The sequence below is a fragment of the Sciurus carolinensis genome, chromosome 15 (assembly GCF_902686445.1).
Source record: "Sciurus carolinensis chromosome 15, mSciCar1.2, whole genome shotgun sequence".
Classification (NCBI taxonomy): domain Eukaryota; kingdom Metazoa; phylum Chordata; class Mammalia; order Rodentia; family Sciuridae; genus Sciurus; species Sciurus carolinensis.
In genome coordinates this window covers 15,671,036-15,686,751 of record NC_062227.1, presented here as the reverse complement: position 1 = coordinate 15,686,751, position 15,716 = coordinate 15,671,036, and the positions used below count along the sequence as shown (strand labels likewise).

At 43.9% G+C, this 15,716-nt stretch overlaps 1 protein-coding gene across 10 annotated transcripts in view; it reads right to left on the bottom strand.

Annotated features, from left to right (window-relative positions):
* The window catches only part of Mtcl1 (microtubule crosslinking factor 1), a 131,659-nt gene extending 116,914 nt beyond the window's left edge, over nucleotides 1-14,745 (bottom strand). For all 10 annotated transcript variants that reach the window (XM_047526500.1, XM_047526506.1, XM_047526503.1 and 7 more), the window contains exons 1-3: nucleotides 13,600-14,745; nucleotides 4,416-4,640; nucleotides 2,775-2,933 (exon numbers count right to left, since the gene is read on the bottom strand). In XM_047526500.1, the coding sequence (XP_047382456.1) occupies nucleotides 2,775-2,933; nucleotides 4,416-4,640; nucleotides 13,600-14,652 (1,437 nt within the window). In that variant the 5' untranslated portion in view covers nucleotides 14,653-14,745. The remainder of the gene's footprint in view (nucleotides 1-2,774; nucleotides 2,934-4,415; nucleotides 4,641-13,599) is intronic.
* Nucleotides 14,746-15,716: the final 971 nt, after the last annotated feature.

Genomic DNA, 15,716 nt, shown 5'->3' with positions numbered 1-15,716 from the left:
AGATGTCCACCAGGCCTCTGAAGATTGTCTGGTTTAGGGAGAAGGCCCAGGGTCAGCTGCAGAGATGAAGCTGCAGAGAGCTGCTTTGTTTCACTGACTTCTGAGGCCAAGGAGGTACCTGTACATCTGGTATGACTTCTGTTATTCAGAGACACAAAGCATGAACTGTCCTTGCCTACTTGAGGATGTCACACATTCATTTACAAAGCTTCAGAGATGAACAACAAACAGCAAAGTTTGGGATCAGAAAAATATTATGCTTATGCTACAGAAAAACTCATAGTATATTTGCTCTAGTTTGTGTGAAAAGAACCCACCTACAGAGACAAACAGTTGGCATTTTCCAATACAATCTCTCACAACACCTCTGAATCTGGTATCCCTGGGTTCCATCATTCTCTGCTCCCAGCAAAATCTACCAGCATCTAACCCTCCTGAAACTCCTGCCAGTTTTATAATTCATTTAGAAGTTTGTTGTAAATATGCAGTCCCACCAGTCTGACTGCAACTCTGGAGGTAAAATTCTTATTTCATCCAACTGAGCAATCCCTCTGAGTAATTTTAACCCACACAGGGAGGGGCTGATCACTCTACCTCTCATATTTGCCCTACCTCTCATATTCGCCCTAAGCCAACATCAAGTTCTTAAAAGATCCTTGTCTCACTCTGGCCTTTCAATGTGAATGCTTTCAATGTCAAGAGTAAGAGTAATCATCTCTTCCTTCAAAGTAATGTCAAATCCTACACATATCCATTAAATGTATGCAAAAGAATCTTTGCTTGCTTGAAAATATATGCAGTCAACCCTCTATGTCCAGGGGTTCCACACCTACTGTCAACTAAACCATGGATTAAAAATATTCCAGGGGCTGGGGAGATAGCTCAGTCGGTAGAGCACAAGGCACTGGGTTTGATCCCCAGCACCACAAAAACCAAAAAACAAAACAAAAAAAAAAAACAAAAAAAAGAAAATATTCCAGAAAAATGTGGCCTCTGAACTGAATATTAGACTCTTTGTCATTATTCCCTGAACAATACAACATATAATAACTATTTACATGGCACTTATATTGTATTAGGTATTATAAGTAATCTAGAGGCAATTTTAAGTATACAGGTAGCTTATGCTAGGTTATAGGCAAATATGCCATTTGATAAAAGGGACTTGAGCATTGTAGATTTTGCTATCCATGGAGGTCCTGGAACAAATCTACAGATGTCAAGGGATGACTGTATATTTTATATATGTTTGTATATATATTTTTTCATATGTATTCTTATATATTAACATAAAACACATGCATGAACAAGTCAATTTTATAAAATAATACTTCTAAATTGATTTCTTGATACCTGAAAGATCAGACTCAAACTGGAAATCGTGAGAAGGAAAACAGTTTATAGCATACCATCAAGCAAATTTAGACCAAAGAAAAGGAGAGAGTAAAAGTACCAGGAACTGTAAGTACAGAGGAAAAAGGTCCACAATTAAAGGACAAATTCCCCCACCCTGGAGGCAAATTCATGTGTAAGCTGAGAGCCAGGGTCATCCATGATGAAAGCCAGCTCTCAGAAGCTACTCTTGTTCTATGAAACTTGCCAGGTGCCCCAGAAAGCTGTGGCCTTCCCCCTCATTCATCTCCTCAATCAGCATGTTAGGCACATTCTAGGCACAAGGAACCCCCAGAGAATCATACAGACAAAGCAAGATCCCTATCCTGCAGAGCTTGTATCCCAGAGAGGCAGTAGGGGTAGAGGGGATGCCTGAAACAGCATGCTCAGATGGCTTTGCATTGCTGAGAGCAGAGGAAGTGAGGAAGAAGCACTTACCACTCTGCTATAATATGTGTTTTGCTACCTTTACGCCAGATTGAAGCACAGGTACCCTGAGAGCAAGGCCTGGTCTGAACCAAGTGTTGAAGAGGACATTGGATGGATGGGGAATGACTGGGTAAATCAGAAAATGTATTCCCCGCAGCAAAAAATTAAACTGCTAAGAGAGGCTGTCGGCAAGTAATATGCCAGCTTGAACCAGCATCTTAAAGCTTTTGTCAATAGTTTTTAGTTTCATCAATATGCAGGATGTTTTCCAAGAAAACACTTAGCTTTAATTGTATAATGGAAATCATCAACAAATCAGGATTTACATTACTGTATACAAATGAAAAATACATATTTATTTTCTAGACCACTTTGCTAAAATAATCATTCCCTAAAATTAAAAAATACCTATATATAAATCATATTGACTGAATAATATGTATATATGTAGGTAGCAATTTATTATCTGTTTACAGAAATTTAGCAGGCAATCAAAACAACTTTCCAGCTCATTGAAAGAAATACTCATGTAAAAAGCTACTGCTTGATTCTGTATTCTAGTAAAAATATACCCTACTTGGATACACTGAAGGAATTAATGATCAGCTCATATAAGCAGAAATTATTAAAAAAAAAAAAAAAAAAAAAAGATTTAGACCAGGATTCAACCAGTCTTTTCTATAAAGGGTCAGAGAGCAAACATTTAAGGCTTTGCAAGCACCATAGTCTTTATTCCATAGTCTTCCTTGCTTTTAGCAGGTTTATTTTGTGTGGCTTTTGTTCATTTGTTTACAATGCTACCAAAAAATATAAAATCCATTCTTAGCCCCTAAGCCAGACAAACAGGCCTCTGCAGTTTGTGGACCCCTGCTTTCCAACACAACAGAGACAGAGAGTCCCAAGTTCCTAACAATTAAACCCCAGGGGGAAATGCCCACACATTTCTGTATTACCTCTTTCAGTCTCTCCAATTCATTCTGGAGGGCCTGTCTGGATATTTCCACTTCAATCATCTGCTGTCTCAGAGTTTCGTTTTCATCTTCAGCTTTTGCACGCTTTTCCTCCACAGTCTCAAGTTCATGGTGCAATCTGACAGATACATCTTTGGCTACCTGTATTGACCACACAATGATCACCATCACAATGTAAAGCTTTTTATGGGCTTAGGGTATGTTCAGACAACTTCAGAGGCAGAATCATTAAGTAAAGTGATATTACACCAAAGAGCAAAGGCCCTGGCAATATTTAAAAGACCTAAATTTAACCAAAGAAGGTTGAAAACACCAACGTCTGAAATGCACCAAAATCTGAACCACTTCTGGTCCAAGCACTTCACATAAGGGATATTTAGTCTGTAGTTTAAACATGAAGTTAATATCATGAGGGAGAATAAGACTTTTATGTGGATTGAAAGGCCACTTTGAATAGCCCCATTTCCTCACCAAGCACCAAGAATGCTATTATCACCCAGGTCACATGCTTTAAGTGATAAATTAAAAATAATAACAAATCAACACTTCTTTTCCCTAAGGTACTACTGAGCCTGCCTACTGAAGAAAACAAATGAAGTAATTCTGTTGCAGTCAATGTTCGATATAGTGAAGTTTCAAATTTTCTACTATGGCTCTAGCGTGGCTGAAACATTTGAATGTGTAAAGCAATTAAACATTTTTACTTTCTAAAAGCAAATGAGGACAGAGACTTTATAAGAGTAATATAAATCACCCGTTATCACATTGAATGACATTTTGTTAGTGGTTTATGACTTTGATGGAATTACAAAGATTCTTTTCCTGGAAAGGCTAGATGAGATTTCACAAGTACTCTCATTAGGAGGACATTATGCATAATTCAAATCTAGATAAATGATTTGATAACCGGGTCATGGCAGAAGCTTTGCTGCCAGTCAGGTGAGCAAAGGGTACGAAGAAGCCTGGGGTTTCTTCACCTCATTCCCATTCCCTGTCAATGGTTTTCACAGGCACTTGGACAATTAGTTATGATCTTACTTCTCCTTCAGTCAAATCACCACTGTACAAGTTTCACTTCAGTTACAGCAATCTCAGGCTTTCTGAATTCTAGAAACTTAAATAACCATAGGAATAATTAAGGGAAAAAGTCAGCTTTTAAGAATGGCCCCTGACTGACTTGATGATCAATAGACTTTTTAAAAAATATTTCAGATCTTTAGGAAATCTCTGTACAATTTCTATCCAATTGTCAGACCAAATGACCGGTCTTAATTATTTTTTCATTGTAGATCTATTATGATTTTTTTAAAGCTTTAGTTCAGTCCATTTTATGACAGATCTAAATCTTAGTCCATCAAAGTCAACTACACATACATTTTAAAGCATAAAGTAAACCAAGTACATTTATGCTGACATCTATAGAGACAGATATAAGCTGGAAAAGAACATCAAGCGTCTGTGTACTAGTATGCTGGGGTGGGGGTGGGGTAGCTCAGTGGTACAGCCCTTGCCTAGCACACACAAGACCTGTGCATGAGGGGTCTGGAGGTTCCATTTTCAGATGAATGACACAGCACACAGCAGCCCCCTGGGAATGCCCACTCCATTAACCCTCCCACTCACCTTCAAGTCCTGCTCCAGGCTTCTGATAAGCTCACCATCCACCTGCCCAGTCTCTGCCACTTTCAGGCTTTTCTGCTCTGCTTTCCTGAGACGGTACTGCAAGATTCGGCAGTTTTTGTTAGCACGGTCCAGTTCTCGCCGAAGCTCCTGCAGCTGGTAAACATCTTCCTCTAAATAACTATCTCTCATCTCTTCCATTTCAGCACGAAGTTCATCCAACTCATCCTAAGAAACCAGGTAGAGCAAATTTATGAGTGAAGCCCATCCTTTATCCACCATCCCATCCCCTCTCCTCAACACTAAATAATGAATACCTCCACCCTTCCCATCGGCTCATGAAATAACTGTGATATGGTAATTCTCACATGAAATAATATTACCACATGTCTGTTCAAATCTCATAGACTAAGAAACTAAAAACCAGCCTGGATTATTCTTTGTAACCTCTTGGAACCTATTCCACTTCTAATTTGTCCTTAACATCATCAAAAATGAAATAAACTCTGCAGATAACTAAACCTTTAGATTCAAACTTAACACTGACCTAAACCTGTATCTCTAAAGCACAATTTAGGTACTAAGATGACTCAGATAGATGCTTCCTTCAAAGAACATAAACTTTAATGGGATAATAACTGCCCTGGAAATAAAGCATACCTACAAATGTCTCTAAAACTTTGTTCCACAATAAAAAAACCTCAGCTTTGACTAAGTAACTCTATTGAACAATGAAACATTTTCATTATTTCAAGTATACATTGAATTTATTTTTCCCATCCTTTATCTCCCATATCTCTAGTCTTCTTTGTCACCAACCTGAAAACACTCTGAACATAGTATGATAAAAAAAAAAAAAAAAATTATAAATGTTGTTTTGGACTAAGCTCCCACACTAGGCCCCAACAGACCAGGCTAAAAATCAAAATGAAATCAGTCCTATCAAAGTTCCATGTCACCAAACCAAAATCAAGTTGTTATGTGACCTTCTAAGCAATCAGGAGAAAGATAATAGTAGAATGTCCCAAACAGTTCAGTTTCAATAATAATAAAGTGTGCTCTGCTTTAATCCTTGGGGGGGAAAGCAGCCTGAAGTAACCTGTGTTAACTAATCAGCTATTTGTCTATGGTTCTGACTCCCTGTCCCTGCCTTACAAGGAAAGTAACTTTGAAACCACCAATCTGCTCTTTGTTCATTGTTTCTGCTTTCTTTTGCCCTTCTCTGTAAAGCAAATCTCTGCTTAGCCCATGGGAACACTCACTGGATTTTACAGAACTAAGTGCTGCCTGATTCAAAAATTGCAAAATAAAGTCAGTTAAAATCTTTAAACTTGTTGACAAGGAGAACCCAAGGCGTCCCCCCTGGTTCCCCCTGCCCTCCACCATCAGTGAGTGCTGTTTTCCTCCGGATGGGCCTGCACTCTTCTCCCAGGCTCCAGCACCAAGGCCCCAGTGCAGGGACCCTGACCCAGGCATCCACCCCTCTCAGACATGTATAGACACACTGGGGCTCCAGCTTCCCCTCAGGCCCTCTAATCCTCCCAGCTCCATCCAAGAGTCATCCTTTAATATGTAAATCAGACCACCCCCGCCCCCAACCAAAACCAGTCAGGGCTTCTTTCTTTCAAGTCCTCCCCCAACTCTCTCCCTGAGGCACTGGGCCTCAAAGGGTCTATGACTGCTCACAGGGGACTCAAGGTCTCACCTGCTATCCCCTCACGGGTCTTCAGGGAGCTCATTCTGTCAGATAATGAGGCAAGTCACATGCATCCCCTGACCACAGCCCTTGAACCCCAGTCTCCAGACTCCTGCTTTATTCTGTTTTCTTCCCACCTCTGCTTCCCCCCCCCATTTACTGTTTGTTATCTATACTAAAAGGATTGAAACCTTGTCTCCTTGATCTTCTTTGCACCCAGAGCAACATAAGGGACACATCTGCCTCTCAAAAAGTATTTGTGGAATGAATACACACCAACAGTCAACACACAGACCATATCAAAAAAATGACTAAATTGAACTTAGCTGCACCTTTGCTTTGTTTTGATCTTGCAGCCTAATTGTGAAAACTTCCCAAACCCATAAATAAAGCTGCAGTACACAGGATATACATTCTACTCAAGTATTATAAAAGATTTTAATGAGGAGCAATTTGGAAGGAAAGAGACCAAGAAAAGCATTTTAGAAATTTTATTGATTTGATTATTAATTAGTGATTTGAATGCCTCCAGATTAGGATGCTTTCAGTCATTTCTATTTATTTTATTTAATTAATATCGAGGCTCAAGAAAAAAACCCTCTCCCAGACTGATACACCTAAATTGTCAGTTCCTGCCCTACTATTCAGTTTGTTCCTAGATTCTTACTATTCTCACTAATTCTGCCTTTGTTCTAAAACTAGGAATTTACCTAAAGAATGAGAGTTTCCCAACATAGGAGCCTCCAGTAAATAAGACATTGAACAGAAAGAAATCTCTTAAAGATGAGTTTATGCTAGATAAGATTCAGTAAAGGAAGCACAACAAATCAACTGGGAATCCTTATGGGAATATATGGGTTGGAACAAAATGGGGGGAAGATGATCCTCCAGTCAGCCTCAAGAGTATGCAATGGTCTTAAAAAGAGCACAAATAGGGCAGCTCATTCCGGAACCCAGCTTATAGCTTCTCTCCACTCTCTTGACACTGTCCTGAACAAGAGAATGCCCTACTCAATTGACCATGACTCAAAATGAAAGCTGTTTCAATGGACTATCAAGGACAACCCAAGTTAAAGAAGTCAACTTCCTCATGGTCAAATGGCTGGGCTCCTCAGGAATCCGCTCTTTCAGGAAAGTGCTTGCCACCCCTCACAAAGGGAAGGCTGTCACAGATGCCTGATCCCTACACTGAGGCTTTGATGATGGAAGCTATGTCCCCAGACTAACCCATGCTGGAGGAGGCTAACCACACACCAAAGGCTTTAAAATGGGTTTATGTTTGTCATTCTTTCATAAAGAGCATAAAGTTATTTCTCAATCTTCAAGGTCGAGTTTCACTGCTACCTCATCCATCAATCTGACAGATTAAATGTTGAGAAACAGCCTAACTGAATACAGTTTGAAGGCAATTGTTTCACAGAGTAACTAATAAAAAATAGTTCAGGGACTGAGGAGATAGCTTAGTCGGTAGACTGCTTGCCTTGTAAGCACAAGGCCCTGGGTTCGATCCCCAGCACCCAAAAAAAAATAGTTCAATCAAGCAATAACCACTGAATGTATAGCAATAAGTCAACATGTATGTATACACACAAATACATGGTGATATGGCTCTTCTGATAAAGGAAGGAATTGTTTGTGATTGCTTTTCCATTTAAAAAAAAAAAAAGCATGTTTTTAAAAATCAAAATCATTAAAACCTGAAATAACGTGTTACTCAAGTAAAGGTTTTAAAAATTTGAAATAATCATAAGAAGATGCACATACAGCTTCCAGATATAAAAATATTCTCCGTCTTCAGACTTTTTGATTAGGGTGGACTCTCATCCACCCTAATGTTAAATGCTAGATCTATAGATTAGTATAAACAACCATCTAGGTCTATAGATTAGTATAAACAAGCATCACAGGCTTTAAAAAAAATAATGTTTAAGGGTTAGACACACCCATGCCTTCAAATCATTAAGCAGGTCAGATGTAAACAGCTAATATTTTTTGGCATAAATAATTACCAACATTAGTTGCACTGAAAAGAAAATTAGGGAGGGACCATAACTGCACACATTTGAACCACTGCTTTTGTAACTCACATTTTATCTAAATTTCTAAAACAGAAGACATCCTTTATTAACCACTTTATCCTCATCACCAACCCTACCATAACCCTGTCAAGAACACACTACCCCCATTTTAGAGACAAGGAAACCAAAATGAGTTTGTTTAATGTATATGGAAGCCATATAACAAATCCATGGCTGTCTGCTTCCAAACATGCACATGCACTTTCCTCCAAACACTACAAATTATCACTGCAACTGGGACAGATGAAACAATAACAGACTTTCAACTGTACTTTCAAAAGCCCACCATCAGTGTAAACTACTAAAAGCAGCCCAGCATTTAGAGCTTGAAAATGATCGATGTACAAGTACATCCATTAGAGCAACTCAGGAAATCATTGCAATGTGCAGTAAAAATACTAATACACTCATTTCAAAAATGAGGAAACTGAGAATCAAAAAGTTTAAATGATTCCCCACCACATGTCTGTTGCAGAGACAGAACTGAAGCCAGCATTTCAACTCTTTCTGTGGTCTCTGGAAAAAAGCAATTTTCAGGTTCAGTGAAAGGAAGTTATGAGAGATGCAAATTATAAACCATGTAAGCTGGCAGGGTCACTTGAAAAGCAAAAACTGTGATTATTTGGATTAGGGTCACGATGGATAGTGATTTTCAAACTAACATTACATTAATTTTCTGAGGGCATGCTCTAATTTAGAAACACTGCACCCCAGAACCTTGATGAGGCCTGCCGTTTAAATGTTCAAGAAAATCAAATCAAGCAGAACATATAGTGTTCTGGCAGATATAATTTAGAGATAGTAAATAAAAGTGGGAAATTGCTGTTGTCTTTTTGTATATAGAAATTAATAAGGCTAAAACTGTTCTTTTTTTTTGCGGTGCTGTAAAACTGTTCTTAATTAATAGTTTTATGCTGAATTGACAGCAGATCTGTTGGATATTTAAATGTTATGTCATTGTCCCACTGAAAAGCTAATCTAGTTTTAATTATATTTTTCAAATATTTTATATAAAATGGATTCTTTAAGTAGTGTGAAGTTGTCCAACTATTTCCTTTTACATACAAAGAACAAATCAAGCTTTATTATTCATACATGTACATATACACATCTGTCAAATTAGAGAACTAATGAAGTACCATGCATGCAAATGAATAAACCAAGAGTAAAAATAACTTTTAATGAAAACCTCTAGGCTAGTTTTATCCATATATATATATATATATATATATATATATATATAGACTAAATTCATGATTTCTTAATATAAGTGATAAAAAAAACTCTTGATCATACTGATTATATTCACATCTCAATCTCTTTTAAACACCCCCAAATCTAAAACCATCTCTATTTTAATAACCCCTCTTTAAATAGACCTAATTGAGACAGTAGCAGCAGCCCTATGTATGCTGTTGCAATAACTCCAAGCTTCTGGGAGTTTCAGACAGAAAATCTTTCTATTGTAATATACAAGTAATCCACCTCATTTTCCCCTGGACAATGAAACTGTTCTCTGCAGAGTCCCAGTTGTAGCGAAGAAGGCACAGAACCCACTGCCATTGTTTATCAAGTGACAGTGCAGCCAGCAGCTGATGGGCTAGTTGCCCCGGTCAACATTATCTTGCCACCTAAGATTATTATAGCCATGCTTTCACAGGCTGAATAAGGAATGGGTGTGGAAAGTGGAATGTCAGGATATTGGGAACATTGTCCATGTTAACCCTTCCAAAAGAAAGGGAAGGGGAAGGAAGGTGGAGCTCAAACACTTCAGCTGCTGAGAGCTGCTTATTTTTGCCCTGAAGTTTCCCCCCTCCACATGTCACCCTCCAGGTCACGCTGAGCACCTGATACCCAGGCAGCCAAATGTAACAAAACATGTTAGAACCTGAAATTCAAAATACTAGTACCCCCAGTGAGAAGCAGGATGGCAAGGCTAAATCAGTGGGGGGATACTGCAACATATAAAACCAAAACTTCAGGGATTAGGGGTGTAGTTAAATGGTAGGGCACTTGCCTGGCATGCACAAGGCCCTGGGTTTGATCCTCAGTATGTATGTGCATGTTCGTGCACATATACACACACACCCAAAACAAAAACAACAACATTGATCGCTCTTAAGAAATTATTACTCCCAAGAAATCAAAGTAATCTGCCCTTAGATCTGGCATGTCATGGACTTGTTTGCTTTTAACTGAAGATAATTTTTATGAAATAATTGAGAATGTGGAGCAAAAACAGTCAATCCTGTCTCACCCTGAAGGATATCAGCACAACTAGGGTCCACTATCTGGGGGTGGGTTATGAATGCATCACCAGTAAGGTTGCTAAAAGTATTTTCAAAATAGGCCAGTAAACTCAAAGTGATTGCATGCTCCTGAAAAGCCTGTGGAAACAGAGGACATAATTAATATGTTGACAATGAGCACTACGGCTTGTCTGAACCCCAGAGCACTCAAGCAAAACACAGTCATGGCAGTCTGACAGGAAGGAAACAGGCCAGCATCTTGTGGAAGACAGTTCTTAGCATCAAGAAATGTGCCCAGATTTTGTTTTAGAAGAAGCAAAGACCTGGGGTAAATGAACTCAGTCATTCACTTGAATTTCTGAAAACTTCCAGTATCTCTAAAATTCATCAGAAGCCCAACAGCAATCCAAGTCTCTTTCTCCCTGTTTTCACACCAAAGCCAGACCCTTGGATTGAGTTATTTTGCACTTTTCATCTAGTCACCCCCAGGGTCCCTTGATGAAGAAACAGAAACTAGAAACAGAAATGACCCTACACTCCCCACCCAGCACAAAGAAAGGCATGCTAAACACCAGGAGACTTCCATTTGAATTTCCTGATCAATGAGACATCCTCCTAGGGTTGCACTGTCCTTATTTTTCTATTTGATTATACTTTGGTCAATCAAGCTCTGAAAATGATAATACTGCACAGCATTGGTGACAACACTGATTCAGAAAAGAATGTAATGCTCCATATGGTCACAACCCTCCAAAACACATCAAAATAAAATCTCCAGGCCAAGTTTCTTCTTGCTAGATATTATTTGAACAGATGGATACTACACCTAAATCTCAAAAGTTTGGTGCAAAATTCCCTAACAAAGTAGTTTGTCAAAGATGCACTTTTATCTACTATCTTAAAAACCAAAAAACAACAATGGTGTTGTACCCCTGAGCAACATCAACAAGAAAAAGAGAAGTTTGGGTTTACAATGTGTATACTCTAACCACCAGGTGCAAAGAAAGGAATGACTACTGTCTGTCCTGTGAGGTTACTGATGCTGGAGCCTAATTTTTCCACAAGTGGACAAGGTCGCTAACCCATAGAAAAGTCCACCAGGATTCTTGTATTTCTTTCTCCAATTGAACTACTAGAACTTAGGATTTTGGAATGACCGAGCATGAACTTAATACTCATATACATGCAATCATTCTAATTTCCCAGCCTCCTTCAGATCCCCTCCACCCAATTCTCTCTCCTGCTGTCTGAGTAAAGTCTTTGGAAACTCAGGTTTAGTAAACAGATGGTCATGACACTTTCTCCCAGGAAACTGCAACTGAACATTTCCAGCAGATTAAACCTTGCCAGTGGGATTTGTATGGCTCTTGGTACACAGGCTAGTAGAGAGGTATTCATTATGGTCCTTTCACCTGAAAAGAAAACAGAGGGCCCCCAGGAAAGCTCAACATGTTGAGCTAATAAAACAGCTCTGAAGCAGCATACGCTGAGAACAGCAGCCTTGCTGGAAACAGGGATACAACCTCATGCAGAGCAAAGAGCAGAGGCTCAGGGAGCAGCAAAATGGAAGCAGCACCACTTAGTGACTGGGTCACCTTGGACAAGTCCCATTAGTTTCCAGCTCTCAGCATCCTTGTCTGTGGAACTGCGGTTGGGATAAATATAACAACAGGGGTTTCTGCTGCTTAGTACTCATGATTTAGATTTGGATACACATCATTCAATTAGAAACACCGTAGGTCACTAAGAGCTGGGACTACAACAACCAACAACATTCTCATTCTCAGGAATTTACATTGTTAGGTATTTGCAAAAGTACCACTGGCAGGAGAGAGCGACACACAATATAGTTGCATTTTCTCTTCAACACCTTTGAATTTCACTGTGTAGTCTATTATATAAGAGTAGGTGACACTATTTGAAAAGTCTTGCTCCAAGTCCCAATCTGCTCTCTTCTCACCTCTTTCTTTTCCTCATTCTTTGCATAAAATAACTACTGCACCTGGCTGGTTAGAGCAGATTCAGGTAAGGTTTAGGAGGACCCAGTGGTTAAGGTGCTGATTTCAGCTTCAATTGTACACCATCACTTTAAAAACTCAAGTCTCAGTCCCACCCACCAAAACCTGGACCTCAATCAGGCAGATTCATCATTTGCTGAAAAAACAAATCACATAGTCCACAGATAAAGCAGAGCCACCCTGCCTCTTGGGAGGATGTTCACTAAGACCTTAATGGATACACAAACAGATTTATATCCCTGAAGTTATTTGCTAACCTGAGGATTATAAAAAATTAAAAGTTGCACTCAGCATAACCCCCTTCGTTTCTCTCTAATCAACTAAATTGGCTTGACCCTCATCATGGTCTAAACCCTAGCTTCCACAACCAGTCCTCCTCCACGGTGAAAAGATGAAGTGAGATTAAGCACCCCAACGCTAACAAGATGAAGAGGCCACTGCCAGCAGGCCCTGCTGGAAAATACTCAGAAAGAGTGCAGTAGAGGCTGTGATTCCTTGGAAAGAGCTGTTGTGGCCTTTTCTAACACAGAACTTACTTGTGGATGCTTATAAAGGGCTGGTGAACCCAGGCAACACTCAAGGGGCCCTTTCTGAACTTAGTTTACTGCTAAAAATGGTCATCTTCTGAATTTGCACCCCCAACACACACACACCTTGCCTTCTGGAGCCTCAAAGAGACAATGTGTGCCCCTAGCTCTTTCTGTAATTGCAAGAGAAGCAGCAAGTTCACAGCCTGGGCAACTACACTCTCTGGAATTGCATGTGTCCTGCAGAGTTGGGTATCAAGGGATAACCCTTTCCCACAGGTGAGACTGGGCACGTGATGGGGGGGGGTGATGTAGCCAAAACCATTATACCAACCTCTCCCCTAACATTATCAACAAAAGAAAAAGGCATCAGTGAAGACAAGCAAGACTTGTAGAAACAAGAAAAGCTAAATGGAGGAGAAGGACCCACAGGTCTTGCTGCTCCTTTCAGAAGTTTTGGCTTAAGTTTTCAAGACCTAATGAATGACGGGTCAGGAAAATGGAGAGCAGAAGGGGTCGAGAGCTTGTGAAGCCCAGGTAGTCAAGGCTCCAGGGGCGCCGCCCACAGCCAGACCTTCCTGGGGGCGCCTCTACACCTGCTGCCCAGTTCGCTGCTCACCTTCAGATAGTCGTTCTCTGAGCGCAACTCCTCCATCTCCCGCAGCAGCTCCTCCTCCTCCGCCACTGGCACCCGCATGAGCCGGGGCTGCTCAACCTGGCTGGGCTCCTTGGGAGTCCCAGGAACTGGTTGCTCAGGCAGTACGTGCCCCCCAGCATCCTCCGCCGCACCGGGTCCCGGGGATCCTGGGGGGATCCCGCCAGGGCTGCTACGGCCCCCGAGACAGGAGACGGCGGTGAGAAGCGCAGGGGGCTCAGGGCTGCCAGGCGGCGCTTCCCGGGCTGCGGGGTTCGGTATGGGGGCTCCTCGCAGGGGTTCTCGGTCACTGGAGCCGGTGCCGGACTCGGCGTCGCTGCTGGCAGCTGGGAGCAGGCGCTGCTCATCCGACAGAGGTTCGGAGGGACAGTCGGAGAGGTCTGAGCTACTGTCTGTGTGGCTGATGCGCGAGCCGGGGGCCAGTGAGCCGACAGCCGAGATCACAGAGAGGGTCACGGCAGGGACCGGGGCAGCCGGGGCCAAGGGGCCGATGGCTCGGCCGGGGATTGCTCCGGAGCCGCGCTTGGATTTTCGGCCCTTGGCAGCAGCGGGTGGCGGTTCGGCCGCTGGAGGCTTCCCGGCCCGGGGTAGAGCCTCAGCAGGCACCGTGCGCGCTGCCCTCCGGGTTCCCAGGGCGGCCTTGGCGCCTCCTGTCGCTCTGGCCCCGGCGCACGGCGGCGGCTTGTCCTTCGCGCCGGGGACGCCACCGCTCCGCCGGGAGAGGCGGCCGGGCGCGGCCAAGGACCCGGGCGAGGGCGGTGCCTTGCCCGCTAGGCTAGGTGAACGTGGAGCAGCGGGTGTCGGGGCTCGGCCGGACGATGGGGTAGCCGGAGCTGGGCCCGGCGTAGTGGCCCGGGTGTGCAGATCCTTGAGGAAGGGTCTGGCTGGCGAGGGCGCGCGGTGCAGTCGCCTCCTCTCGGCCAGCGGGTGGAGGTGGTGGTGGCGGTGGTGCTGGCCGGGCGGCTGTGGCTTCGCGTCCGGGGCACCGCCGCCCGCTGGGCCGTTCAGCGTCTCCATAGCCCGGGCGGTGAGCAGCAGCTTGGGCGGCAGATGCTCCGAGCGGCAGCGGCGGCGGCGTGCAGCCTCCCTGCGCGCTCGCTCATCACTGTCCCCCTGCCCCGCCCGGTCTGCGCCCCGCGCTCCCGCCGTCCCCCCGCCTCCGCCCACCACACACACACACCCCGGCCTGTGAGTCCCTGCGGGACTCGCAGCCTCTGCCGCCCCGCTTTCCCCTCACTGAGATCACTGCCGCTTGACTTGTCCGTACACAGCCCCACAGCGGCTCAGGGTACCTCGCATCCCCTTGAACCTGCGCTCGGGGCTCGTGGGTACGCCGCCGCGGCCTTGCACACCCGCACTAGTCTGACGGTGGCGCGCGCCCGGCTCCCGCGTCCTGCTCCCCGCCTACTGCCCGCTCGCGCCCCTCGACACCCTCCCGCTCCTGCCCGCGCCCGCCCGCGCCGCTCCCAGCGGAGAGAAACTGCACGCGCGCTCCCCGCCGCCCCTCGCCCTGCGCCCGCCGCGGGGTGCGCATGCCCCGCCTTCCGCCAGCCGTCGCCCGGGAGGGGCGGGGCCTCAGCTCCCTGGGGGCGCGGAGCTGGCGGCGTCCACGCGCTCTTGCAGTCCGGGGACCCTGCTTGTTTTTTGAGACCCTAGAGACACTGCCGGGAGCTGAGGAGGGAGGGAAGAAGCAGAGTGATGTAGGGGGAAGGGGGCGGGCACCCGCCACTTTGAGGGAGATTGAAGTTCAGGAGGTGTTGGTAGGCCCCTCTGTGGTGTGTGCCTTGGGTCGTCCGTTTTCTCTTGGCTGACCATCCCCCCCACCCTCGACCCCTCCAGTCAACCCCAACCCCTGGGCCCCTCAGTCCCATCCCACTAAACTATCTTTCCCAAGCTGTGCTCAGAGTCCCCGCTCTCCTTTAAGGATCGCTGGTACTAGAAACAGCTATCGCGTCAAGACCGGCACAGTGCTCCACAGTTGGCACCCCCAGTGGCCTCCGGAGCGCCGAGAGGGAGGAGCTGCTGTAGAAATAGGAGAAGCAGATCGCCAAGCTTACGGTCAGAAGGGAACTCGCATTTAT